This window comes from Drosophila persimilis, unplaced genomic scaffold (genome assembly GCF_003286085.1).
Source record: "Drosophila persimilis strain 14011-0111.01,24,50 unplaced genomic scaffold, DperRS2 tig00003933-arrow-pilon, whole genome shotgun sequence".
Lineage (NCBI taxonomy): Eukaryota > Metazoa > Arthropoda > Insecta > Diptera > Drosophilidae > Drosophila > Drosophila persimilis.
This window is the reverse complement of record NW_020825706.1, coordinates 1,975,596-1,993,350: the sequence shown is the minus strand read 5'-3', so window position 1 is coordinate 1,993,350 and position 17,755 is coordinate 1,975,596. Positions and strand designations below refer to the sequence as shown.

General features: G+C 43.3%; 5 protein-coding genes across 6 annotated transcripts; 3 read left to right on the top strand and 2 right to left on the bottom strand.

Moving 5' to 3' along the window:
- The first annotated feature begins 4,824 nt into the window (after positions 1-4,824).
- LOC6594670 (protein takeout) lies at positions 4,825-6,084 on the top strand. Its single transcript, XM_002019812.2, has 4 exons — positions 4,825-4,978; positions 5,055-5,292; positions 5,365-5,610; positions 5,675-6,084. The coding sequence occupies exons 1-4, from the start codon at positions 4,912-4,914 to the stop codon at positions 5,874-5,876; spliced, it is 753 nt and encodes a 250-aa protein (XP_002019848.1). The 5' UTR covers positions 4,825-4,911; the 3' UTR covers positions 5,877-6,084.
- A 2,764-nt stretch (positions 6,085-8,848) lies between these two features.
- Positions 8,849-11,955, top strand: LOC6594667. The gene is made up of 8 exons (XM_002019809.2): positions 8,849-9,133; positions 9,196-9,436; positions 9,510-9,649; positions 9,718-10,029; positions 10,832-11,026; positions 11,092-11,329; positions 11,389-11,528; positions 11,589-11,955. Exons 1-8 carry the CDS (start codon positions 9,073-9,075, stop codon positions 11,891-11,893), a joined length of 1,632 nt encoding a protein of 543 aa, XP_002019845.2. The 5' UTR covers positions 8,849-9,072; the 3' UTR covers positions 11,894-11,955.
- A 77-nt stretch (positions 11,956-12,032) lies between these two features.
- LOC6594621 (protein bag-of-marbles) lies at positions 12,033-13,849 on the bottom strand. The gene is made up of 3 exons (XM_002019808.2): positions 13,305-13,849; positions 12,859-13,229; positions 12,033-12,799 (listed from the first exon to the last, which is right to left on the bottom strand). The coding sequence occupies exons 1-3, from the start codon at positions 13,745-13,747 to the stop codon at positions 12,303-12,305; spliced, it is 1,311 nt and encodes a 436-aa protein (XP_002019844.1). The 5' UTR covers positions 13,748-13,849; the 3' UTR covers positions 12,033-12,302.
- Positions 13,850-14,580: 731 nt separating this feature from the next.
- On the bottom strand, positions 14,581-15,697 carry LOC6594620 (40S ribosomal protein S27). Of its 2 annotated transcripts, XR_003409388.1 has the most exons (4): positions 15,677-15,697; positions 15,042-15,261; positions 14,883-14,968; positions 14,581-14,816 (listed from the first exon to the last, which is right to left on the bottom strand). XR_003409388.1 is itself a non-coding variant. In XM_002019807.2 (3 exons), exons 1-3 carry the CDS (start codon positions 15,680-15,682, stop codon positions 14,940-14,942), a joined length of 255 nt encoding a protein of 84 aa, XP_002019843.1. In that variant the 5' UTR covers positions 15,683-15,697; the 3' UTR covers positions 14,581-14,939. The 2 variants fall into 2 exon arrangements, 1 of the variants encoding a protein (XP_002019843.1); XM_002019807.2 differs by having other exon boundaries at positions 14,581-14,968.
- Positions 15,698-15,862: 165 nt separating this feature from the next.
- Positions 15,863-17,027, top strand: LOC6594619 (nucleoporin Nup37). Its single transcript, XM_002019806.2, has 3 exons — positions 15,863-16,040; positions 16,099-16,507; positions 16,574-17,027. Exons 1-3 carry the CDS (start codon positions 15,897-15,899, stop codon positions 16,987-16,989), a joined length of 969 nt encoding a protein of 322 aa, XP_002019842.1. The 5' UTR covers positions 15,863-15,896; the 3' UTR covers positions 16,990-17,027.
- The last annotated feature ends 728 nt before the right edge of the window (positions 17,028-17,755 follow it).

The following is a 17,755-nucleotide window of genomic DNA, read 5'->3' as shown; positions in this document are numbered from 1 at the left end:
TCTGGGGATATTCACAAATCTCAGAGAGTATTAAGGCTAGAGTAACCAAATTTAGTGTCCGTACTCCTGTTAGATCTCACTATAAAACGTATATCTCAAAATTTCGCCCCACCCCCTTCCGCCCCCACAAAGGACGAAAATCTGTTGCATCCACAATATTGCAGATTTGAGAAAACTAAAAACGCAGAATCATAGATAACGACCATATCTATCAGATTGCTGAATCTGGATCAGATCAGATCATTTTTATAGCGAAAGGAAACAAATCAATTTGCACTGGCTACGCAGCGCCCGACGTCACTTTCAGACTGATTTTCTGTCTCTCTCGCACGCACTCTTTGTCGTGTCGATTAATATAAGCGGCGTCAGCCGGAGGAGAGCCATACTGACTTAGTATCGGGTATAACTGTAGAGTTGCGGTGTCCGCAGCAACTCACAACGTTCCCCCTCGTTATACCCGATACTCAAAATGAGTATTGGGGTATATTAGATTTGTGGTAAAAGTGGATGTGTGTAACGTCCAGAAGGAATCGTTTCCGACCCTATAAAGTATATATATTCTTGATCAGCATCAATAGCCGAGTCGATTGAGCCCTGTCTGTCTGTCCGTCCGTCCGTCTGTCCGTCTGTCCGTCCCCTTCAGCGCCTAATGCTCAAAGACTATAAGAGCTAGAGCAACGATGTTTTGGATCCAGACTTCTGTGATATGTCACTGCTCCAAAAATATTTCAAAACTTTGCCCCGCCCACTTCCGCCCCCACAAAGGGCGAAAATCTGTGGCATCCACAATTTCGACGATACGAGAAAACTAAAAACGCAGAATCGTAGTAGATGACTATATCTTCTAGAGTGCAAAATCTGAACCAGATCGTATAATTAATACAGCCAGAATCACGAAAACAATTTCACTCTTTCTCGCTCTGTCTCACTCTAACACACAGGTTTCATGGTCGGTTTTGCCAATTGCAAAATATGAGTTCAAGGATCTCAGAACCTATAAAAGCCAGAGCAACCAAATTTGGTATCCACACTCCTGTGATATCGGACCTTGACCGTTTCCTGTCCAAATTTCGCCACACCCCCTTCCGCCCCCGCAAAGGACGAAAATCTGAGGCAACCACAAATCTCAGAGACTATTAAGGCTAGAGTAACCAAATTTGGTGCACACACTCCTTTAAGATGTCACTATAAAACGTATATCTCAGAATTTCGCCCCACCCCCATCCGCCCCCACAAAGGACGAAAATCTGTTGCATCCACAATATTGCAGATTTGAGAAAACTAAAAACGCAGAATCATAGATAATGACCATATCTATTAGATTGCTGAATCTGGATCAGATCAGACCATTTTTTTAGCCAAAAGGAACAAATCAATTTGCAGTGGCTACGCAGCGCCCGACGTCACGCTCAGACTGATTTTCTGTCTCTCTCGCACGCACTCTTTGTCGTGTCGTTAAATATTAGCGGCGTCTGCCGGAGGAGAGCCATACTGACTTAGTATCGGGTATAACCTTAGAGTTGCGGTGTCCGCAGCAACTCACAACGTTCCCCCTCGTTTGATTAATAATTAATGTAAATTGTTATAATATTTAAAGATTTTGAATTTCCTTCTGAGCCCGGCAAATCTTTGGCAATCGAAGATCAGGTGTTCGGCGTATTCAGTTACATTGCACGTTTCGCAGATATTTGAGTCAATTGCTTTGATTCTGTGTAGAAAGACTTTGTCGTATGTGTGTCCTGTCATAAGTCTGTTAATGGTCTTGATGCTTTTAGCATTCCATTTAAGAGAATAATGCCAGGGCTTACTGGGTATGTCTGGAAATATGTCTATGAGGCTGGATCCCTTCGTCCTACACTTCATCCTGTAGTCCTCATTCCATTTGTATACTAAAAAGTTCCTAATTTCTCTTTGAGCCTCCTTGTAGCTGTATTTTATATTTATTGTAACCCCCTCACTTGTAGCAGCCTTTGCTGCTATGTCAGACTTTTCTTTGATGGCCACACCCTTGTGACCAGGGACCCATAGAATGTCAAGTTTCTGAATGTCTGATTGGTTAATTATGTTGTGAATATCATACACTAGGTACGAGTATGTATTCTTATTTTTAATTAAATTAATAGCTCCTAATCCATCACTTAAAATCACAGCCTTTTTGTAATTATATTTAAGACATAGTTCGCAGGCCTTTTTAAGGCCTACGAGTTCGGCACCTACTGAGGATAATCTGCTTTCTATTTTGTACTTGTGGATATTTCCACTAGGCCATTCTACTATTCCTATGCCACATGTACTTTCTGTAACTGAGGCATCTGTTGATAGAATGATTCAGTCGTCCTTTCTGTACTTGTTCAGAATGTCATAAAATATAGATTTTATTTCTTCATTCGAGTATTCTTCATTACCCTTAATTAAAAATGTATCTTATACATAGATTTTGTTACATGTGTTAACACTATCACAGTCTTGAGTGTTTACAAAGATATACGTTTATAATCATTTTGTCTGTATGCAAACATAACGGAGTCGAGAACTGTTGAGACTACCCTGAGCACCCTTTGACGATGGTATTTTAAGAAAAATATACAATTTGAGCTGCCAACGAATTGGTATTATTCTGGATTATCCCTCAATAGTCCAACCACTAACCATACAGTATATACTGTATGGTTAGTGGTCCAACCCTCAATAGCCCGTCATAAAAGTACTAGAAAATACTATAAAAAGCCTAAAAATATGCAAGGTGTGTGTCAAAAGCGAAAGAATACCAAAATACTGAACCGGTGGAAATAATGCGAAACGGTTAAGAGTTTCTCGCGCCATAGTTGGCATTCAAATTTAAATGATTCACTAAAGAATAAGTTATTCTAATGAATAAAATTCTACTTTCGCAGATCACATGTACGATATGAATTAAGTCCTATATCTGGGAGATAAGATCAAAGGATCTTCCTGCATTCTTTTACAGGTCTTTAAGAAACCGCAGGAGAACAATATCTAGAATTTTCTTTTTTTTGAAAGTAGTAACCAGCAAAACAAGGCGGAGTTATAAACCCAAATAATTCACAAAAATTTTGGCCGAATCATGATTTTACATCATCATCCAGTTTAGATTTTTAAGACAATCGAATCAAAACGCTTGAGACACATACGAGTACTATTATCAGTTTATTGACATGTAAATGAATTCCCAGAGAGTCACGCATAAAAAGGAAAACAACGCATGTTTAAACATGTTCATATTATAATTTAAGGGGGCAGGCACAACCGGCCGCCGCCTGTAATGCGCAAGCGTCTAGGAATTGCCTCTGTAAACAACTAACATTTGCCAACAACAAAAGAAAGAGAAGAACTTTGGAACATGTGAAGTCACCTGGCGCCAATTGGATGGGTAAATAAACAAAATGCCATGCCGGTTTCATGCCAATATCATACATATAGTATAGCAAAGTATATAAAGCAATCAACCACCGCATCGAATATGCTAATTGGGCGATGACGAACGCACAAAGACTTTAACTACCATTTGGCAAGTGGTCGGGTCGGGTTGGACGGTAGATTCCCGTCTCCTTCGCCGCCTGTTTGTGCCTGTTTAGGCAGCGTGCTTGTCAAAATAGTTTGAAAGTGAAGCCACCATTCAGAGGGCAAGTTTTAAGCAGCGAACCAATTAATGCCACGGGGAAACCTGTTTGGTTGTCGCCTACCGCCTCTGTCTTGATAAATGATGTCTAATTGGTTTATGCTCGGAATTGAGTTGTTGCCAAAAAGATAAAAGATCAATTTGTCTCCTTTTCAAACGAAAATTCTTCTTCTAAATCACCTTGAGGGGTCTCTTCTGTAGAATTTGGCGAATGCAGTAGATGTCTCATCTAGAAGAGCAGATAATTAAAATAGTTATGAAGAGTTCAATAGACTAAAAATAGAATGTCTTACCTATGATGAACTTTGACCTTTGACCGATCTTCTACCACAGGCATGTTGCCACTCTCACTCTCACGCCGCCTGACCTGCCATTTAACACTTTTTATTTGACATTCACTTTGGAAATCCCCAAAAGTTCTGTTCTAATCTTCGAACCGATAGCTGATCTCAAACAGCAAACAGCAGATGGATGATATATGTACACTGACTGGCTGCTGATAATTTAAAATTATTATTTGCACTTCATTATAAGCGCGAACAAAGCAGCCACCGACAGACCGACCGACTGAACGACAGACCAACCGATCGACGGCCCGGCTAGACGGACAGGTTCAATTTCACATTGTTTTGGGTGATGAGAGGGAGGGGGGCTGCGCTACGACGACTTATAGATCTATAAAAAGTATACGATAAAAAGAATTAAATCTCGACTCCGAAAACGAAAACTGGCTGGCGGCAGTTCGAGTATTAAAATTTATAGAATCACTTCTGATTGTTGCCGTTGTTACTGGCCTGGCACATGTTAATAATATTAATTAATAATATTGTGGCCATTTGTGGGGCTGACTGAGAATTCTCGATATGTGTAGCCTATCAACTGGCATCCTATGAGGAGAAGCCACAGCACAGACACTACGACACCGACAGTGACAGACAGGGCGAAAAAAGAGAGGCAAAACAGAAATAGCAACAACAACAACAAAAAACACCAGGCAGGCAACTGGCAAGACAAGTCAAGAATGAATAAACTATGAAGTGTACTGGTTGCCGCTGCCGCCTCTGTCTGCCCATCTGCGTTTTGGCCCGGCTCTGGGGACCGTCCCATCGCGAAGCCAGCGAGCAAAAATTTTATAAATGCTTGCGTCTGTCCCGAGCCAATTTACAGTTTAGCATTGAACTTGGTCGGGAGTTCGCCAAATCATCGAACGCGTCGCGCAGCCGTTTGTATTCGTTTGCCATCCGTTGACCAGATCCAATCCGTCGCTCAACATGTTGCTGCTCCAGCTGTGCTCCATTGCCCTGCTAGTGTGCCTTGCCAGTGGCGCCTCCAGTTTTCGTGAGTTCTCCATCTAGCAGATCCCCTCTTCAGCCAGAGCACAGCGTAATCCCTGCCCCATTCTTGCCCATTGCAGCTCCTGATCTGCAACGCTGCCGCATTGGAGACACCAAGTGCATCATCAATACCTCCCACCATGTGGTACGTCAGTATGCCAAGACGGGCTATCCAGCAGCCGGCTTTCCGCAGATAGAGCCCTTCCTGGTAAAGCGCTTCGATATATCCGACGGTCGCACGGGATCGCTCAACCTTAAGCTCAACTTTAAAGATGTCAATGTGGAGGGCCTGTCCGGCGTTAAGTTCGACAATGCTGTGTAAGTGAAAATATAAGTGATAAAATATAAATAAAATAGGTGGTTACCCAATTCGTTGTGTCTTTCCCACAGTGGATTCGGTGCAGATCCCGCCACCAGCAAGTTTGAAATGTACGGCAGCATTCCCAAGATCGTGCTGCGCGGAAAGTACACCGCTGACGGACGCATCCTGATCCTGCCCATCCGCGGTGACGGTGATGCTGAGATCACCCTTCATTCGCCTAAGTTCTCAGTGAAGTTCAAGCCGGGCACCCAGGTGAGAGACGGCCGCACCTACCTGACCGTGGACAAGCTCAAGGTGCTCGTCGAGCCACAGAGGTAAGAGATGTTGCTTCAGTTTCAGTCGCAGGCAGCATCCTACATGAGCATGGATTTATTTCAGAATGAACATCAAGCTGACGAACCTCTTCAACGGGGACCAGGCGCTGGGTGCCAATCTGAATCAGTTCCTTAACGAGAACTGGGTTGAGGTCTGGAGCGAACTGCATCCTTCCATCCATTTGGCCATTGCAGAGATCATGAAAAACATTCTCTCCAATCTTTTCAAGCGCTTTGCCTACGAAGATCTGTACCTGGAGAACTGATAAAGCATTAATCATTAGGCATTAGGCAGCATAAGTGTACGAGTATTTCCCTCACAGACATTTTCTTATCCAGCGTGCACTTGGGTGCATTTGGCCATTGACTGTTCCATTGCTCCCAGGCACCACCATAACATCCATCATCATATTTGCTAGGTTATTACTTACTATAAAAACAAAACGTTAGAATAAACAAAATTGTATATGAAAACCGGTTATGGCCTGTCTGTAGCAGGGGGAAGCGCAGTTTGATTGCTTAGATCTAATCATTTCCGCAACAACTGGCGCATACGATTTTGGCAAACGATTAGCAGTCGTCTCACGTGACATTGCCCGACATTTGCATGACAAAATCAGCAGTGGGACTGGAATCAAAGATCCACTCCACTCAGAGAGTGGAAACTCGCTCTCAAGTTCAAGTGTATGCAACGGTAATCCCGAGAGGGGCAGGCAGAGGCGGCCGACACCCGGTTGACCTTCGGGTAGTGCATAAAAATATTCCATTTGCAAGTCAATCAACTGCACCCAAGTTAAACTAGTTATGCTTCCATTCCATTCCACTCGAGTCCCATTTTATTATGATCATCCGGAGGCTGGGCTGTAAAACGAGGCGTTTGGTTAACAAGTGTAGGAGCGAAACGAAGTGAACCTGTTCCTGCGGCATACCTCAAATCTTTTTCATTCCCATTCTGCAAGAGGGCTCTCTGAACGTCACGATGACTCGGTTGTTTTCGCTTCATTTGGCTATTTTTGGACACCCGCTCCAGGGCATGTCCGATCAAGCCACGGGCAAATGTTATACAATTCCAGAAACACAGCCATTGACGCGTTAATATTCGTAATTATCAGATGATTTGTTTTGGAACAATAGCGATTATAACACTTGCATACATGTACATTTAAACCTTTAATTAGATAATTAATAGATCATCGTGTTGTACCGCGTTACGCGCTGACCACAAAGGTGTAAAGTTTACACAGATTTAATCACTCTATAGTTGTTTACTCGTGAGGTCGTTCATACATATCTTCCGAGTATATTATGCCTAGTTAAGTTTAACAAGGTGAAAGATGATATATAGACATTGACCCCAATGCTCATTTCACATTGGATTTGATCAACAAAATAAAGATATAAATTGTTATTCAGATGAAAATAACGGAAGTTCCTCTTCAAAGTTGAGCAGGATCATAATGACCCACCTACAGGGGCTAATAAGTTTGAATTGAACTTAATGAAGAGCATTTTTGAAATTTTTTCTAGTGTCACAGCCGCACTGGCTGCCGGATCAGAAAGATACATACTTTCGGACAACACTATACATGGGGCTGTTTTTGGTGTTTCTTTTCCCCCACAACCAAGGATGCATGTTTTTTTCTATTCTCGGCTCGGAACTGTATAGATATAGGAGACTGAGAAAGAGCGTCTTTAATCTTGACCAAACGGGCCATAGTTTGAAAGTTTGAGTTCCATCCCAAAAGATGCCTCTCGTTCAAGGCTCTTGTTCAGTACCTTCTGTGCGGTTTAGGACGACGCAAAGTAATCAACGACTTGATGAGATTTCGACGTCAGAGCCTGGAGCAGCTCATACGATTGCAAGGAGCAGTCAGGAAGTGCTCCTGGCAGAGCGATACATTCTCTTTGTGTAGCTCCTTTACGACGCATGAGATCAAATCCTGAACGACGGCCTCGTCAGTATCAAAATAGTAAAGGGCATCGTTTACCTCTGAGCCTTGAAAGTGAAATCACTTTAAATACCAAAACATGAGAGAGAAACAGGCCCTCGTTATTGTGCCACAACATACTGGTGCTCAGCGAGATCCTACCAAGCAGATCCATCTGCTGCTGTACCTGAGTTTGGATTTTCCTGTGGATATCGTGGCATAGCATATTCACTTAATAGTCTTTAGACTGACTTCCTGATGCAAAATAAATACCTCTTTAGCGAATAACTGAGGTAGCGATCGAAATATTTACCATTTTCCAATTGGGTGGCTTGGCGGCGGCGTTTAGCGGGAAGACTTCCTTAGTTGTTAAATATATCTCAACTATCGATATTTTCTCGATTTTGGTACTCTACCTCACTAATCTCAAAGACCGGGATAGCTTTATGCGAAAAGCATGATGGCAAGAGTGGGGGTTATATGTACATGCGCTTGGTATTATTATATCTAGTTATTCACATTCTTCAATTAAAGTGTTGCGGAATACGACCTTAATTGTTTTATGACATTCGACTTTGCCGCAAAAGCATAGCATGACAGGCAAAACGCATAACTGCAAAGCCAAGCTCGCTCTCACTGCATCTCTGTTTTTGCAATTAGTCTGTTTTTACCTAGTCCACCAGATGTGTTATGTTCGTATGTAACCACACTTCAAGCTTGGGCTGTGAGACCAGATATAAAAACATTACTTAACGTTTTTTCTCATTCTATCTCTGTCTTTCAGACTAGATTGGTCGTCTTGAAGTGTAGTGTAATACGATACGATAGCTAGAAGCATGGCGCTGCCAACGCAAAATGATCGTGCACAGTTTTTCGCGGGAAAATAAAATGTTAAACAAGCTAAAGTAAACAAGAAGTTATTGTTGCGGTAGTTACTATATCTAGCAGATATGATTAATAGCTTTGTGCAAAACGATAGACTTTCCTAGCCCAACAATGTTTTGCGTATGTATGGTCATATGGTGTGTTTGCATGTTTATCGATCGCGCAGCTTTTGTCTTGACTATTGTTTCGATATAGTAAAAACAATATTTAATTATACCTCGTGTGTTTACATGTTACATTAAATGAGAAATCAATTAAAATTACTCCCGACGCAAGGGAATCCAATAACAGCAGCTAAACTGGAAACAAATAAAGCAATAAATCTCAGTTGCAATTGCGCTGACACACATACACATGTAAATGATACAATGTAAACACATTCCACTAATTAACTAATAGTGCAACTAATTTAAATATGGATTTAGGCCGAGCCTAACCTATGATGCGATTGATTGGATCCGATCCCAAACGAGTTCGCCAGATCGGCAGCAACAGCGCCACATTGCATCGCTTCTCACAATTTTATTGTGATAAATGGGACGGAGGGGAGTTACGTTGAGTGCATCAAAGTAATTGGCGCGCGCCACTATAAATAGTAAACGAAATGCCGGCAAAAAGTCAGTTTTTTGCATTCTAAAGCCGTGTCAACATGTCGCGTATCGTTCTTCCCCTTGTCCTGTGCCTGGCAATGGCCGTGCAGGCCGATTTCCGTAAGAATGAATTGCCAGGAGTCAGCCTTACAGATACACTAACACTCTCGATTCGCCCCCAGCCAATGATCCGAAGCCGTGCAAATACGGAGACACAGAATGTTTTGTGAAGTTTTGCAACAGGCTAATAACGGAGAAGGCAACCGAAGGGGATGACAGCCTGAACCTGGTCCAGCTGGATCCTTTGGCGGTGGATAGGATGGTCCTCAAGCAGGGCGACGATAGGAGCCCAGTGAGGATAGATCTTACGTTTACGAACAACAAACTGTTTGGCAATAAGGATCTGCGCTTCAAAAAGATCAGGTAAGTTTTCAAAAACGTTCCAAAACGAGGCAAAAAGATTTCACATATGTACATTTGTAAACCCTTTACACAGAGGATTCGGCAAGGAAATCGCCACGAAACACGAAATGATAATGACCTCTAAGGTGTACTCCCTGGTGGGTGAATACTCCATCAAGGGCCAGGTCCTGGTCCTGCCCATAAGCGGCTCCGGCCACAGCAACATGACGTTGAGTAAGTTTAGACGAATGTTTCCCCGTAAGATCTTCACTAAATTCAATTTATTTTTCTATGTTTTTCAGTTGGAACGGATTTGAAAGTCAGTTTCATCGGCAAGCCAGTGGAAAAGAATGGAGAGATTTACATGGAAGCCACCGATTTGCAGTATTACTTGAAACCAAAGAGCCAACACTATCACTTTAGCAACCTCTTTAACGGTGACAAGATCCTGGGCGACACAATGAACACATTCCTCAACGAGAACGGGGCCGCCATCTTTAGTGAGACGAAGGAGACAATCGAGAAAGCTTTTGCCGCGTTATACCAGCCCCTGATCACGAGAGTTTTCTCCAAGTATCCATATGCCAAGTATTTTGCCGCGGAAGAGAGTAGCTAATACTTTAATGTCCATAGAAATAAACTTTGCCCTAGTTCGATTTTAGCTGTCCGAAATAACACGAATACTTTGCAATCATCATTAGATTAAATGAGTGCTATAAATCAGAGTCATTAAGATGTTAGAATAAGTGGAGAACCTATTCCCAAAGGTGGATCATGCATATAATCCAAGCATTCCGACTCCAGCCTGAAAGTATGTGGTGCAAGGCATCTGACATAGACATCTTGACCTACAAGGAAATATTGCATGTATTTTAATTGCTAGTATGATGACCCTACGGTCAGAAAATGTTGCCTGTTAACAAGTTGTCAGCCTCTCAATTCATTAAACGCAATTAAAGTATGTCAAAGGCGCTCCCGAGCGATGGCTTAATGAATAATGTTTAAACTCCCCGTGGAAAATTTGCATATATATGCACAAATCAGCCGGCAAAACGTGATTAGGAGAGGGATAGGTGCATTGGGGGGCGGGACAATTACAGTGTCATTGGCATTGGGACTGGAACTGGAACTGAGAAACACCATCCCATGCAAGATCAGCAAGTTCACATCGGTAGTTCATTAAAGGGAGTCGTAAAATAAATCTACCGGTAATAACATCTCACTCATATTCATCTGGGGCGCCGGTTTCTGTTTATAATCCATTTACCATTTACCGAGACTGCACTGACTCAGTCTCGACTTCGTCTAAAGTGAGATTCTCTGTCACCTAAAACGCAAAAGCGGTTTACAGCAGCAACAAAGCACATGATACGATACCATTTAAATTCACACTCTGACACAAAATTTCAATTGAAATGTCGCGACGTAGGAACTGGCCAGGAGAACGATCAAAACCGACTATAAAGGTGGGCCAATTTCAGGGCCAGAGAGACAGTCTTCAATTACATTCAACAGCGATCATAATGGAGAGAAAATTTAGCTTAGTCCTGCTGCTGCTGCCTCTGCTCAGCTGCCTGACTATATCCGTCCGCGGGCACGCCTCTGATCTCCGTGAGTCCTGCCTCCTTGTAATTGAAATTGGTTTCCTAATTGAAATTCTATTGTTTCTGTTGCAGCCGCTGGTATCCAGAGATGCGCAATTAAGGACAATGAGTGTGTGTTGAATGGCGTGAATTTTGTGCTGAAAAACCACGCCCAGAGCGGCATCAAGGAGCTGGGACTGATACCATTGGATCCACTGCACGTAACCAAGTTCACTATTGGCCGGAATCCACACAGTCCGGTCAGTATTGATCTGAGCTTCACGGAGGTGGACTTGTTGGGCCTGTCACGGGCCAGAGCCAAGCGATTGGGGTAAGCTAATCCTTGATAATGATTCCCACTCAACGCTAACTCTATCCATGGTTCTCTAGGGGATTCTCTCTTGATCTTAGCAATCCAATTGAGTTTGTGATGGAGGCACCCGAACTGGCCTTCAAGGGACCTTACTCAGTGGACGGCAAGGTGCTTATTCTGCCCATTGTGGGCAAGGGAAGGGCCGAGATCGTATTGAGTAAGCTTACAGCCAACAACCCCAAAGAATCTCACTCATTCTCTCCCTCCCCTTCCCCAGAGCACTGCAAAATCCATTCTTTGATCACATTGAGGCCCATATCTAAGGGCGGACATCACACCTTCGCAGAAGTTACGGACATCAAGTTGCAGGTCGATCCCTCGCATGTTAGCTACAAGTTGGAGGGTCTCTTCCATGGCCAGAAGGATCTCAGCGAAAACATGCACATTCTGATCAACGAGAACTGGCAGGAAATCTTCAGTGAGCTGAAGCCCAGCATTTCCGAGGCCATGGGTCTGATAGTCAAGTCGGTGCTGAACAAAACCTTTGGCAAGACACCCCTAGAGGAGCTATTCATAGTGTAGAATGGATAGAGCACCCCACCCCTAGTTCAATTAATATTGTTTTTTAGTTCAACTGGTGGAATGTGCAAATATTTAATTGAATTTCAAACTCAAAATATAAAAGTTCCTTGTAGAAAAACGTTTCAACTTAATCCAAATATAGGAAGTACATTCAGTTGACAAATACAATCAAAGGGTTGTGTCTGCTTACAAAACTACAAACAAATTAAAAATTAAACGCTTTTACAAAAATTCTATCTTTTAGTGCTTACAAATGGACATGTAAAAGCAGATTTTGCCAAATTCTTCTGGGCTTTGATTGAAAAACATTCATCGTTGGTGTACCCTCCATGTGTAAATTATAAAGCTATATCTTCTTACTTTTGATTATCGTTGCTTTATGCTCTTGATATTTCTTCTCTTCTTTCCTTTAGCTGCGGAAGCACAAGGGTTTAAAGCGACGTGTTGCAGTATGACGCTTTGGTGGCGATGAGGGCTCCAGCAAATCGCTAATGTCCAGCAAATCAATACCTCCCATTGGAACTTCGGGCTCAGCTTCAGCTTTAGCAGCGTCTTCTGGGGGATCGCACATGGCCCGAACTTCCGGTGGAAAGTAGATGTCTGGATTGCTGAGGAGTGCCGACAGGAAGTCGTCATTCTCTGCTGCACACATGACGACATTATGCAGCTTATAACGATGGGCGATTAGCTGCTCCTCTGGGCTAAGCTGCTTGGGTTGGGCCGCCTTCAGCTCAGTGGCAGCCAAATCCATTGCCTTGTTCATGAGTGCATTGTAGTTTTGGGTCATGGCGGCCGAATAGCGATGCTCATGATCCATTTCCCAGTTAAACACATACACGCAGAGAAAGGCCGAGCGCAGCCACTCTCGCAGATTTATGAGCGAGTCCTCCAGCTTTTGGGCATTAGCTAAAATGAAAACTAGATGATTGATGTCTCTGATTAATGATGGATTGTATATCACTTACAAATGGCTGCAGGTCCCAAGAACTTGCCATTGCGATGGCGCAACGTGGATTTGGAGAACTGCTTAAACAACCTTAGGAAATTTAACGATCCCTTGATAAGTTTGTCGCCCTCCGAGTACTTTACATAGTCAAAGTGGCGATTGGCCTCCAGCATGCGCCGCTGGCAGGCCAGAAAACGATCCGCCTTGCTGCACAGCACCTCCACCTGATAGCGCAGATTCAGGCTATAGGGCATGGTGCGCTTCTTGGGCAGATCAAACAGATAGTCCGATGGAAATGAGTTTTCGGGCCCGAAGCCCAGGTCCTGGTTCATGTGGTCATGCAGCGATTTAAAAAGATTCATCACACGAACAACGGCATTGCGCTCCACGCTGTGGAAGGGAAGAAAACACACACACATGAATATTGGAAGCACTTCATGGGTCGCCATTCAGCACTGCACTCACCAATCGCCACGTAGGCCAATGGAACGCATCATCGGAGTCAGTTGGGCCACATTGAATTGAGTCTCCCTTTGCAGCTGCTGCTGCCGCTGCTGTTGGCTATGCTGCTGCCACTGACCAGAAGTGGCAGCACCCGACCACGACACCGACCTTGACTTCTTTCGATAGCACCCGTTCATAATTGGCTCCTCGGTGTCGCGGGTCCTCTTGGTCAAAGCGAGGCACCCGTAGCCGTGGAACTCAAAGTGAGGAGCATTTTCCAAATTCAAGTTTTTTAAATTAGCTTGCAGTTCGGCCAGCACGATGTGCGAGGTGCTCCCCGAGGAATTTCCAGCACGAGGCTCCGGCTCCAGCTCCGTCGAGTTCTCATTGGATTCCAGCAAAGAGCACAGTTTTGAACCAATTTCCATGAAATTCTCTTCCAGAATCTTGTCTTCGAAGTCCATATTTTTATCAAAAAAAGGGTGGAAAACTTTTGCGCTTAGAAATTGCAGTCTCGAGAATTGTTTTTGTGCGAAAAAGGGCGCGGAGCCAAGCTGTCTGGAGATTTTTGATGCCGCCGCGCAGTCTGGCTTTTAAGTGGACGTCACGATTGGGCGCCAATTGCACGAACTGCTATCGATAGCAGCTATCGAGTGCGTCGTAGTAATCGATCGTATGCGGGCGTTAGGATTCAAATTTGAATATTTTAGCCGGATTATTCATTAATCAATTTTCTACAAGGTTGTAGTGCTGGTAAATAATTTCATTCATTCAATTAACATTAAGATTCTGTTTTCCTGATTTAAAACATAACTAATGACTTTGTCTCAGACTGACATGTTTTAGACCCATTTAGGCATATGATTAGTGTACTGTGTATGTATATAACGATCTCAAAACTGCAAAATATAGTTTCTGCTTTTTCCCAGGATCCCATTGTCGCAGGGGAATTGTTACGACGAAAAATCCCTCCACTAAGAGAGGATATCCAACGACGAAAAAGAGAGCATGTCCCACCAAACGGCTATCGATACTATCGACTAAATACGATGCGCGCCAATCGTTTGAAAATAAATTGTACGATCATATGGACTACGAATATATAGAATAAACTGGACTGCGTCAGTGGGATCCAGGGAAGCACGATTTGAGAGAAAAGTAGATAATATAATCATAAGTACCTCCCAAATGGGCCCAGCACTATCACACATCATAAACAACAAATACGCACCGACAGGGCTCTCTTTTTCACGTTACCAACCACAAGATCGTTAATTCTTTAATTTACAAAGCACAATGAACCAAAGAAAGGCAGGAATTTTTATATTACAAGCTTTCTTTCTATTTTACAGCCACACAGTTAAATCCTTCTCCGTAGTTCAAACGTTTTGGTTGCGTCTACATGCCAGTTTAAAAACTACTTAATATAAAAATTGTCGCTGCTCCTGCTGCTTGCGGCTTTTATTCTGTTTGGTGGCTCGCCTTTCAGGCTTCGCTTCTCACAAATCAATCCCTTGGGAACAGCGGCGGCGTCTAGAAAAGCGATGTGGTACACATTGTCGAATGAAAGAGTTGATGATTTTCGTGTGGATTCTTTACGTTTTAGTTTTTATTAAAAAATTAATAATTTGTGGTTCATCCAAGAAGAGTACCATTTTACTGTGGCTTCCTGCGGAACGAGCAGCCTGAAACGAACAATGAAACAATTTAGTTATGGACCCAAGTGGGAGCTCATGGGCAATGGGGTCCGGTTCTTACCTTCTGTCAGCTTGGCACGTCCTCCAGTTGGCTGGCACAGAATAGTGGCGCAGCCAGCGCAGACCACGACGCCCTGTGCATGACTGAACACAGTTGTGATTCTGTAGCAGCCAGGGCATTTCACGTCCATGAAGTACGAGTTCGGGTGCTGGACCAGACGCTTCAGCTTGTGCTTGCGTTTCTCCTCAGCGGGCAGAGGGTGCAGTAAATCTTTTGCTAGCTGAAAGTGGACGCAATCGTATGGTATGGTCAATTCTCGCATCAACAAAATTCATTCGTACAACAACAGAAATTCGCAAATGTCATTTTTCTAGGTTAAGTTGAATGAATTGACACGAATTGTGTTGGCAACAGTCACAATTTCATGCAAAATCGCAAAATCCGTATCATTTCACAATTGTTTGCAACTTCTTGGGCGCATGCCACGCGTGGGGACAACACCAATACACGGCAAGAAGCTGGTCAGACGTTCGCAGTTTCCGAGACTGTTTTTGGGGTGGCATCTGCGATTTTCACACAAAACACACATTTCTTGAGCACTAGACACTGTGGCGGTGCGCTCTGCATGCTTCTTGCAATGCCAGTTGCTGGTTTTCTTTGTTTAAAACCATTTTTTAGATTCATTTGACACCCACCGGCATGTTTTTTCTTTCACAGCTAACACGGAAAAGGAAGTAGTGTAATTCGCAGCTAGCTTAGCTCGGCAGAAAAAGCACTAAAATATGCCGAGATTCAGTGAATTTAGTGCTGTAAAACACCGTTATGGTGAGGAATGGCGTTAGGGTAAAATTTTTTGCAAGGCAGGCACCGGCATTTTATTGCATTTATTCGATCAAACTATATAAATAAGAAGAAATGCGAACTGTTTCAGGACCCGATCACACCATAGACTTGAATGAGCAGATTCAGTGCTACGAAATATGCGCAAATGACTTTGCCTGCAACCTGATCGCTGTGGCTCTGGAAAGACGCATCTGCTTGATTGTGGTTGGACTGCCGGCAAGTATACTCAGTGCATTGCCTAAATATTGAATTAAATCGAAGCTTGTAACTGTAGGAGGAGAGCGGCGAGTTCTTGTGGCATCATCTGCAGGACTTGGAGCTGGGTGATAGGGATGGACGCTTCGTTAGCGCCATCACATTCTCTCCGGACACTTCTCTGAACAGCACTCCCAACAATGTGACATTTTGCGCCGCCCTTGGCACTGACATGAAGATATTTCGCACGGATGTAGATCAGTACAACACGTTCGACACCCTGAAGGGACACACCGACTACGTGAACGACATATCCTGGGTGTGCGAAGGAGAATTTCTGGCCTCGGTCAGCGATGACTTTACATGCCGGTTCTGGAGCACCGCCGCAGAGGCGGAGAACGTCATCACCTTCTGCCTATCCTCGGCGGGAATGTCGATCAAGAGCCATCCGGATGATAACGAAAAGGTGCTAGTTGCCGAAAAGAGAGGTGCGTTTGAAGCCAATTGATTCACTAATGGACCAACTGATGTTAAGCCAACTCGCCAACTTTCAGGTATCATCCATCTGTATAACGTAAGGCAGAACCAGACCGTTCTGTCCGTGGAATCTCCAAAGTTTCCCCTGATGTCCGCCGACTGGGCCCAGAGCAATCGCCTGTTTGTCTCTGCTCTGGCGGGAGGCGATGTCATCACCTGGGACCTTAATCGTCCATTTGTACCCGCCGACGTCAAGCAGATCCATGAGGACGGCGGCCGGGTGGTTCGCTTTTCTGCCGGTAGCTCAGAAGCGATTCTGGCCAGCATCGGACGGCCGGGTGTTACACTCAAAGTTTTTGGAGCAAAATCTACTGTGCCGCTGCTTGTAGCCGGTTTAAAAACGTACGCAGGATTGGCCTGGCATCAGAGGCTGCCGTACATTAGTGCGGCATCGGATAGGAAATTGCTTTTCTGGAAAGTGCAAATGAAGTGAATTCTAACAAATAAAATTACAAAAATTGTCCTCTAGTACTTATTATTGTAATATTCCTCGGAATATAAAGATCGAGGAATATGAACGATTATCCTCTTTCGTTTCGACGTAATTCGCTAAAACCTTTTTTACGCAAAATCCAATAAAAGCAATTATTTAGAATAAGCCAGTTATGTGGACAAAGCTGAGAGATCTAGTAATATTCGACGGAAGATCAAAAACGAGGATGACAACAATGATTCCTGGCAACACTCATTTTCATACCCTAGGGAAAAGGATATGATGGAGGTGAGAAAATGTTTGTCATCCCAGACTCCGTAGGTATCAGGATCGAGATTAATATATCCAATAATATACATGAATATATGAGAAAAGGTCTTTATAAATTAAGTTTTATCTTCATATAACATTAACAAAATAGGGTGTACAAAGGCCTATACACGCATCGTCTTTAAATACCAGAAAAAATTTGCGACTGTTTTTTTGTTGAACTATTTTGTTTAAGCCTTGTTTTCGTCAAAATAAAATAAAAGCAAGTACTAAAAACTAGCCAGTTAAGTAGAAAATTTATACATCAACGGACTCAACTTAAGTGGGCAGGGCTAAATGTTCTATTTAGCTAGTAATATTCAACGGAATATCAAAAACGAGGAATATGTAAAATATAACTTGAATTTGTCAGTATATTTTTGGTATATTTTGAAAATGAGACCGTTTTTTTTTGGTATTTACACACTGGTCCCGGTCTTTTGCAGTGCTGACTGCG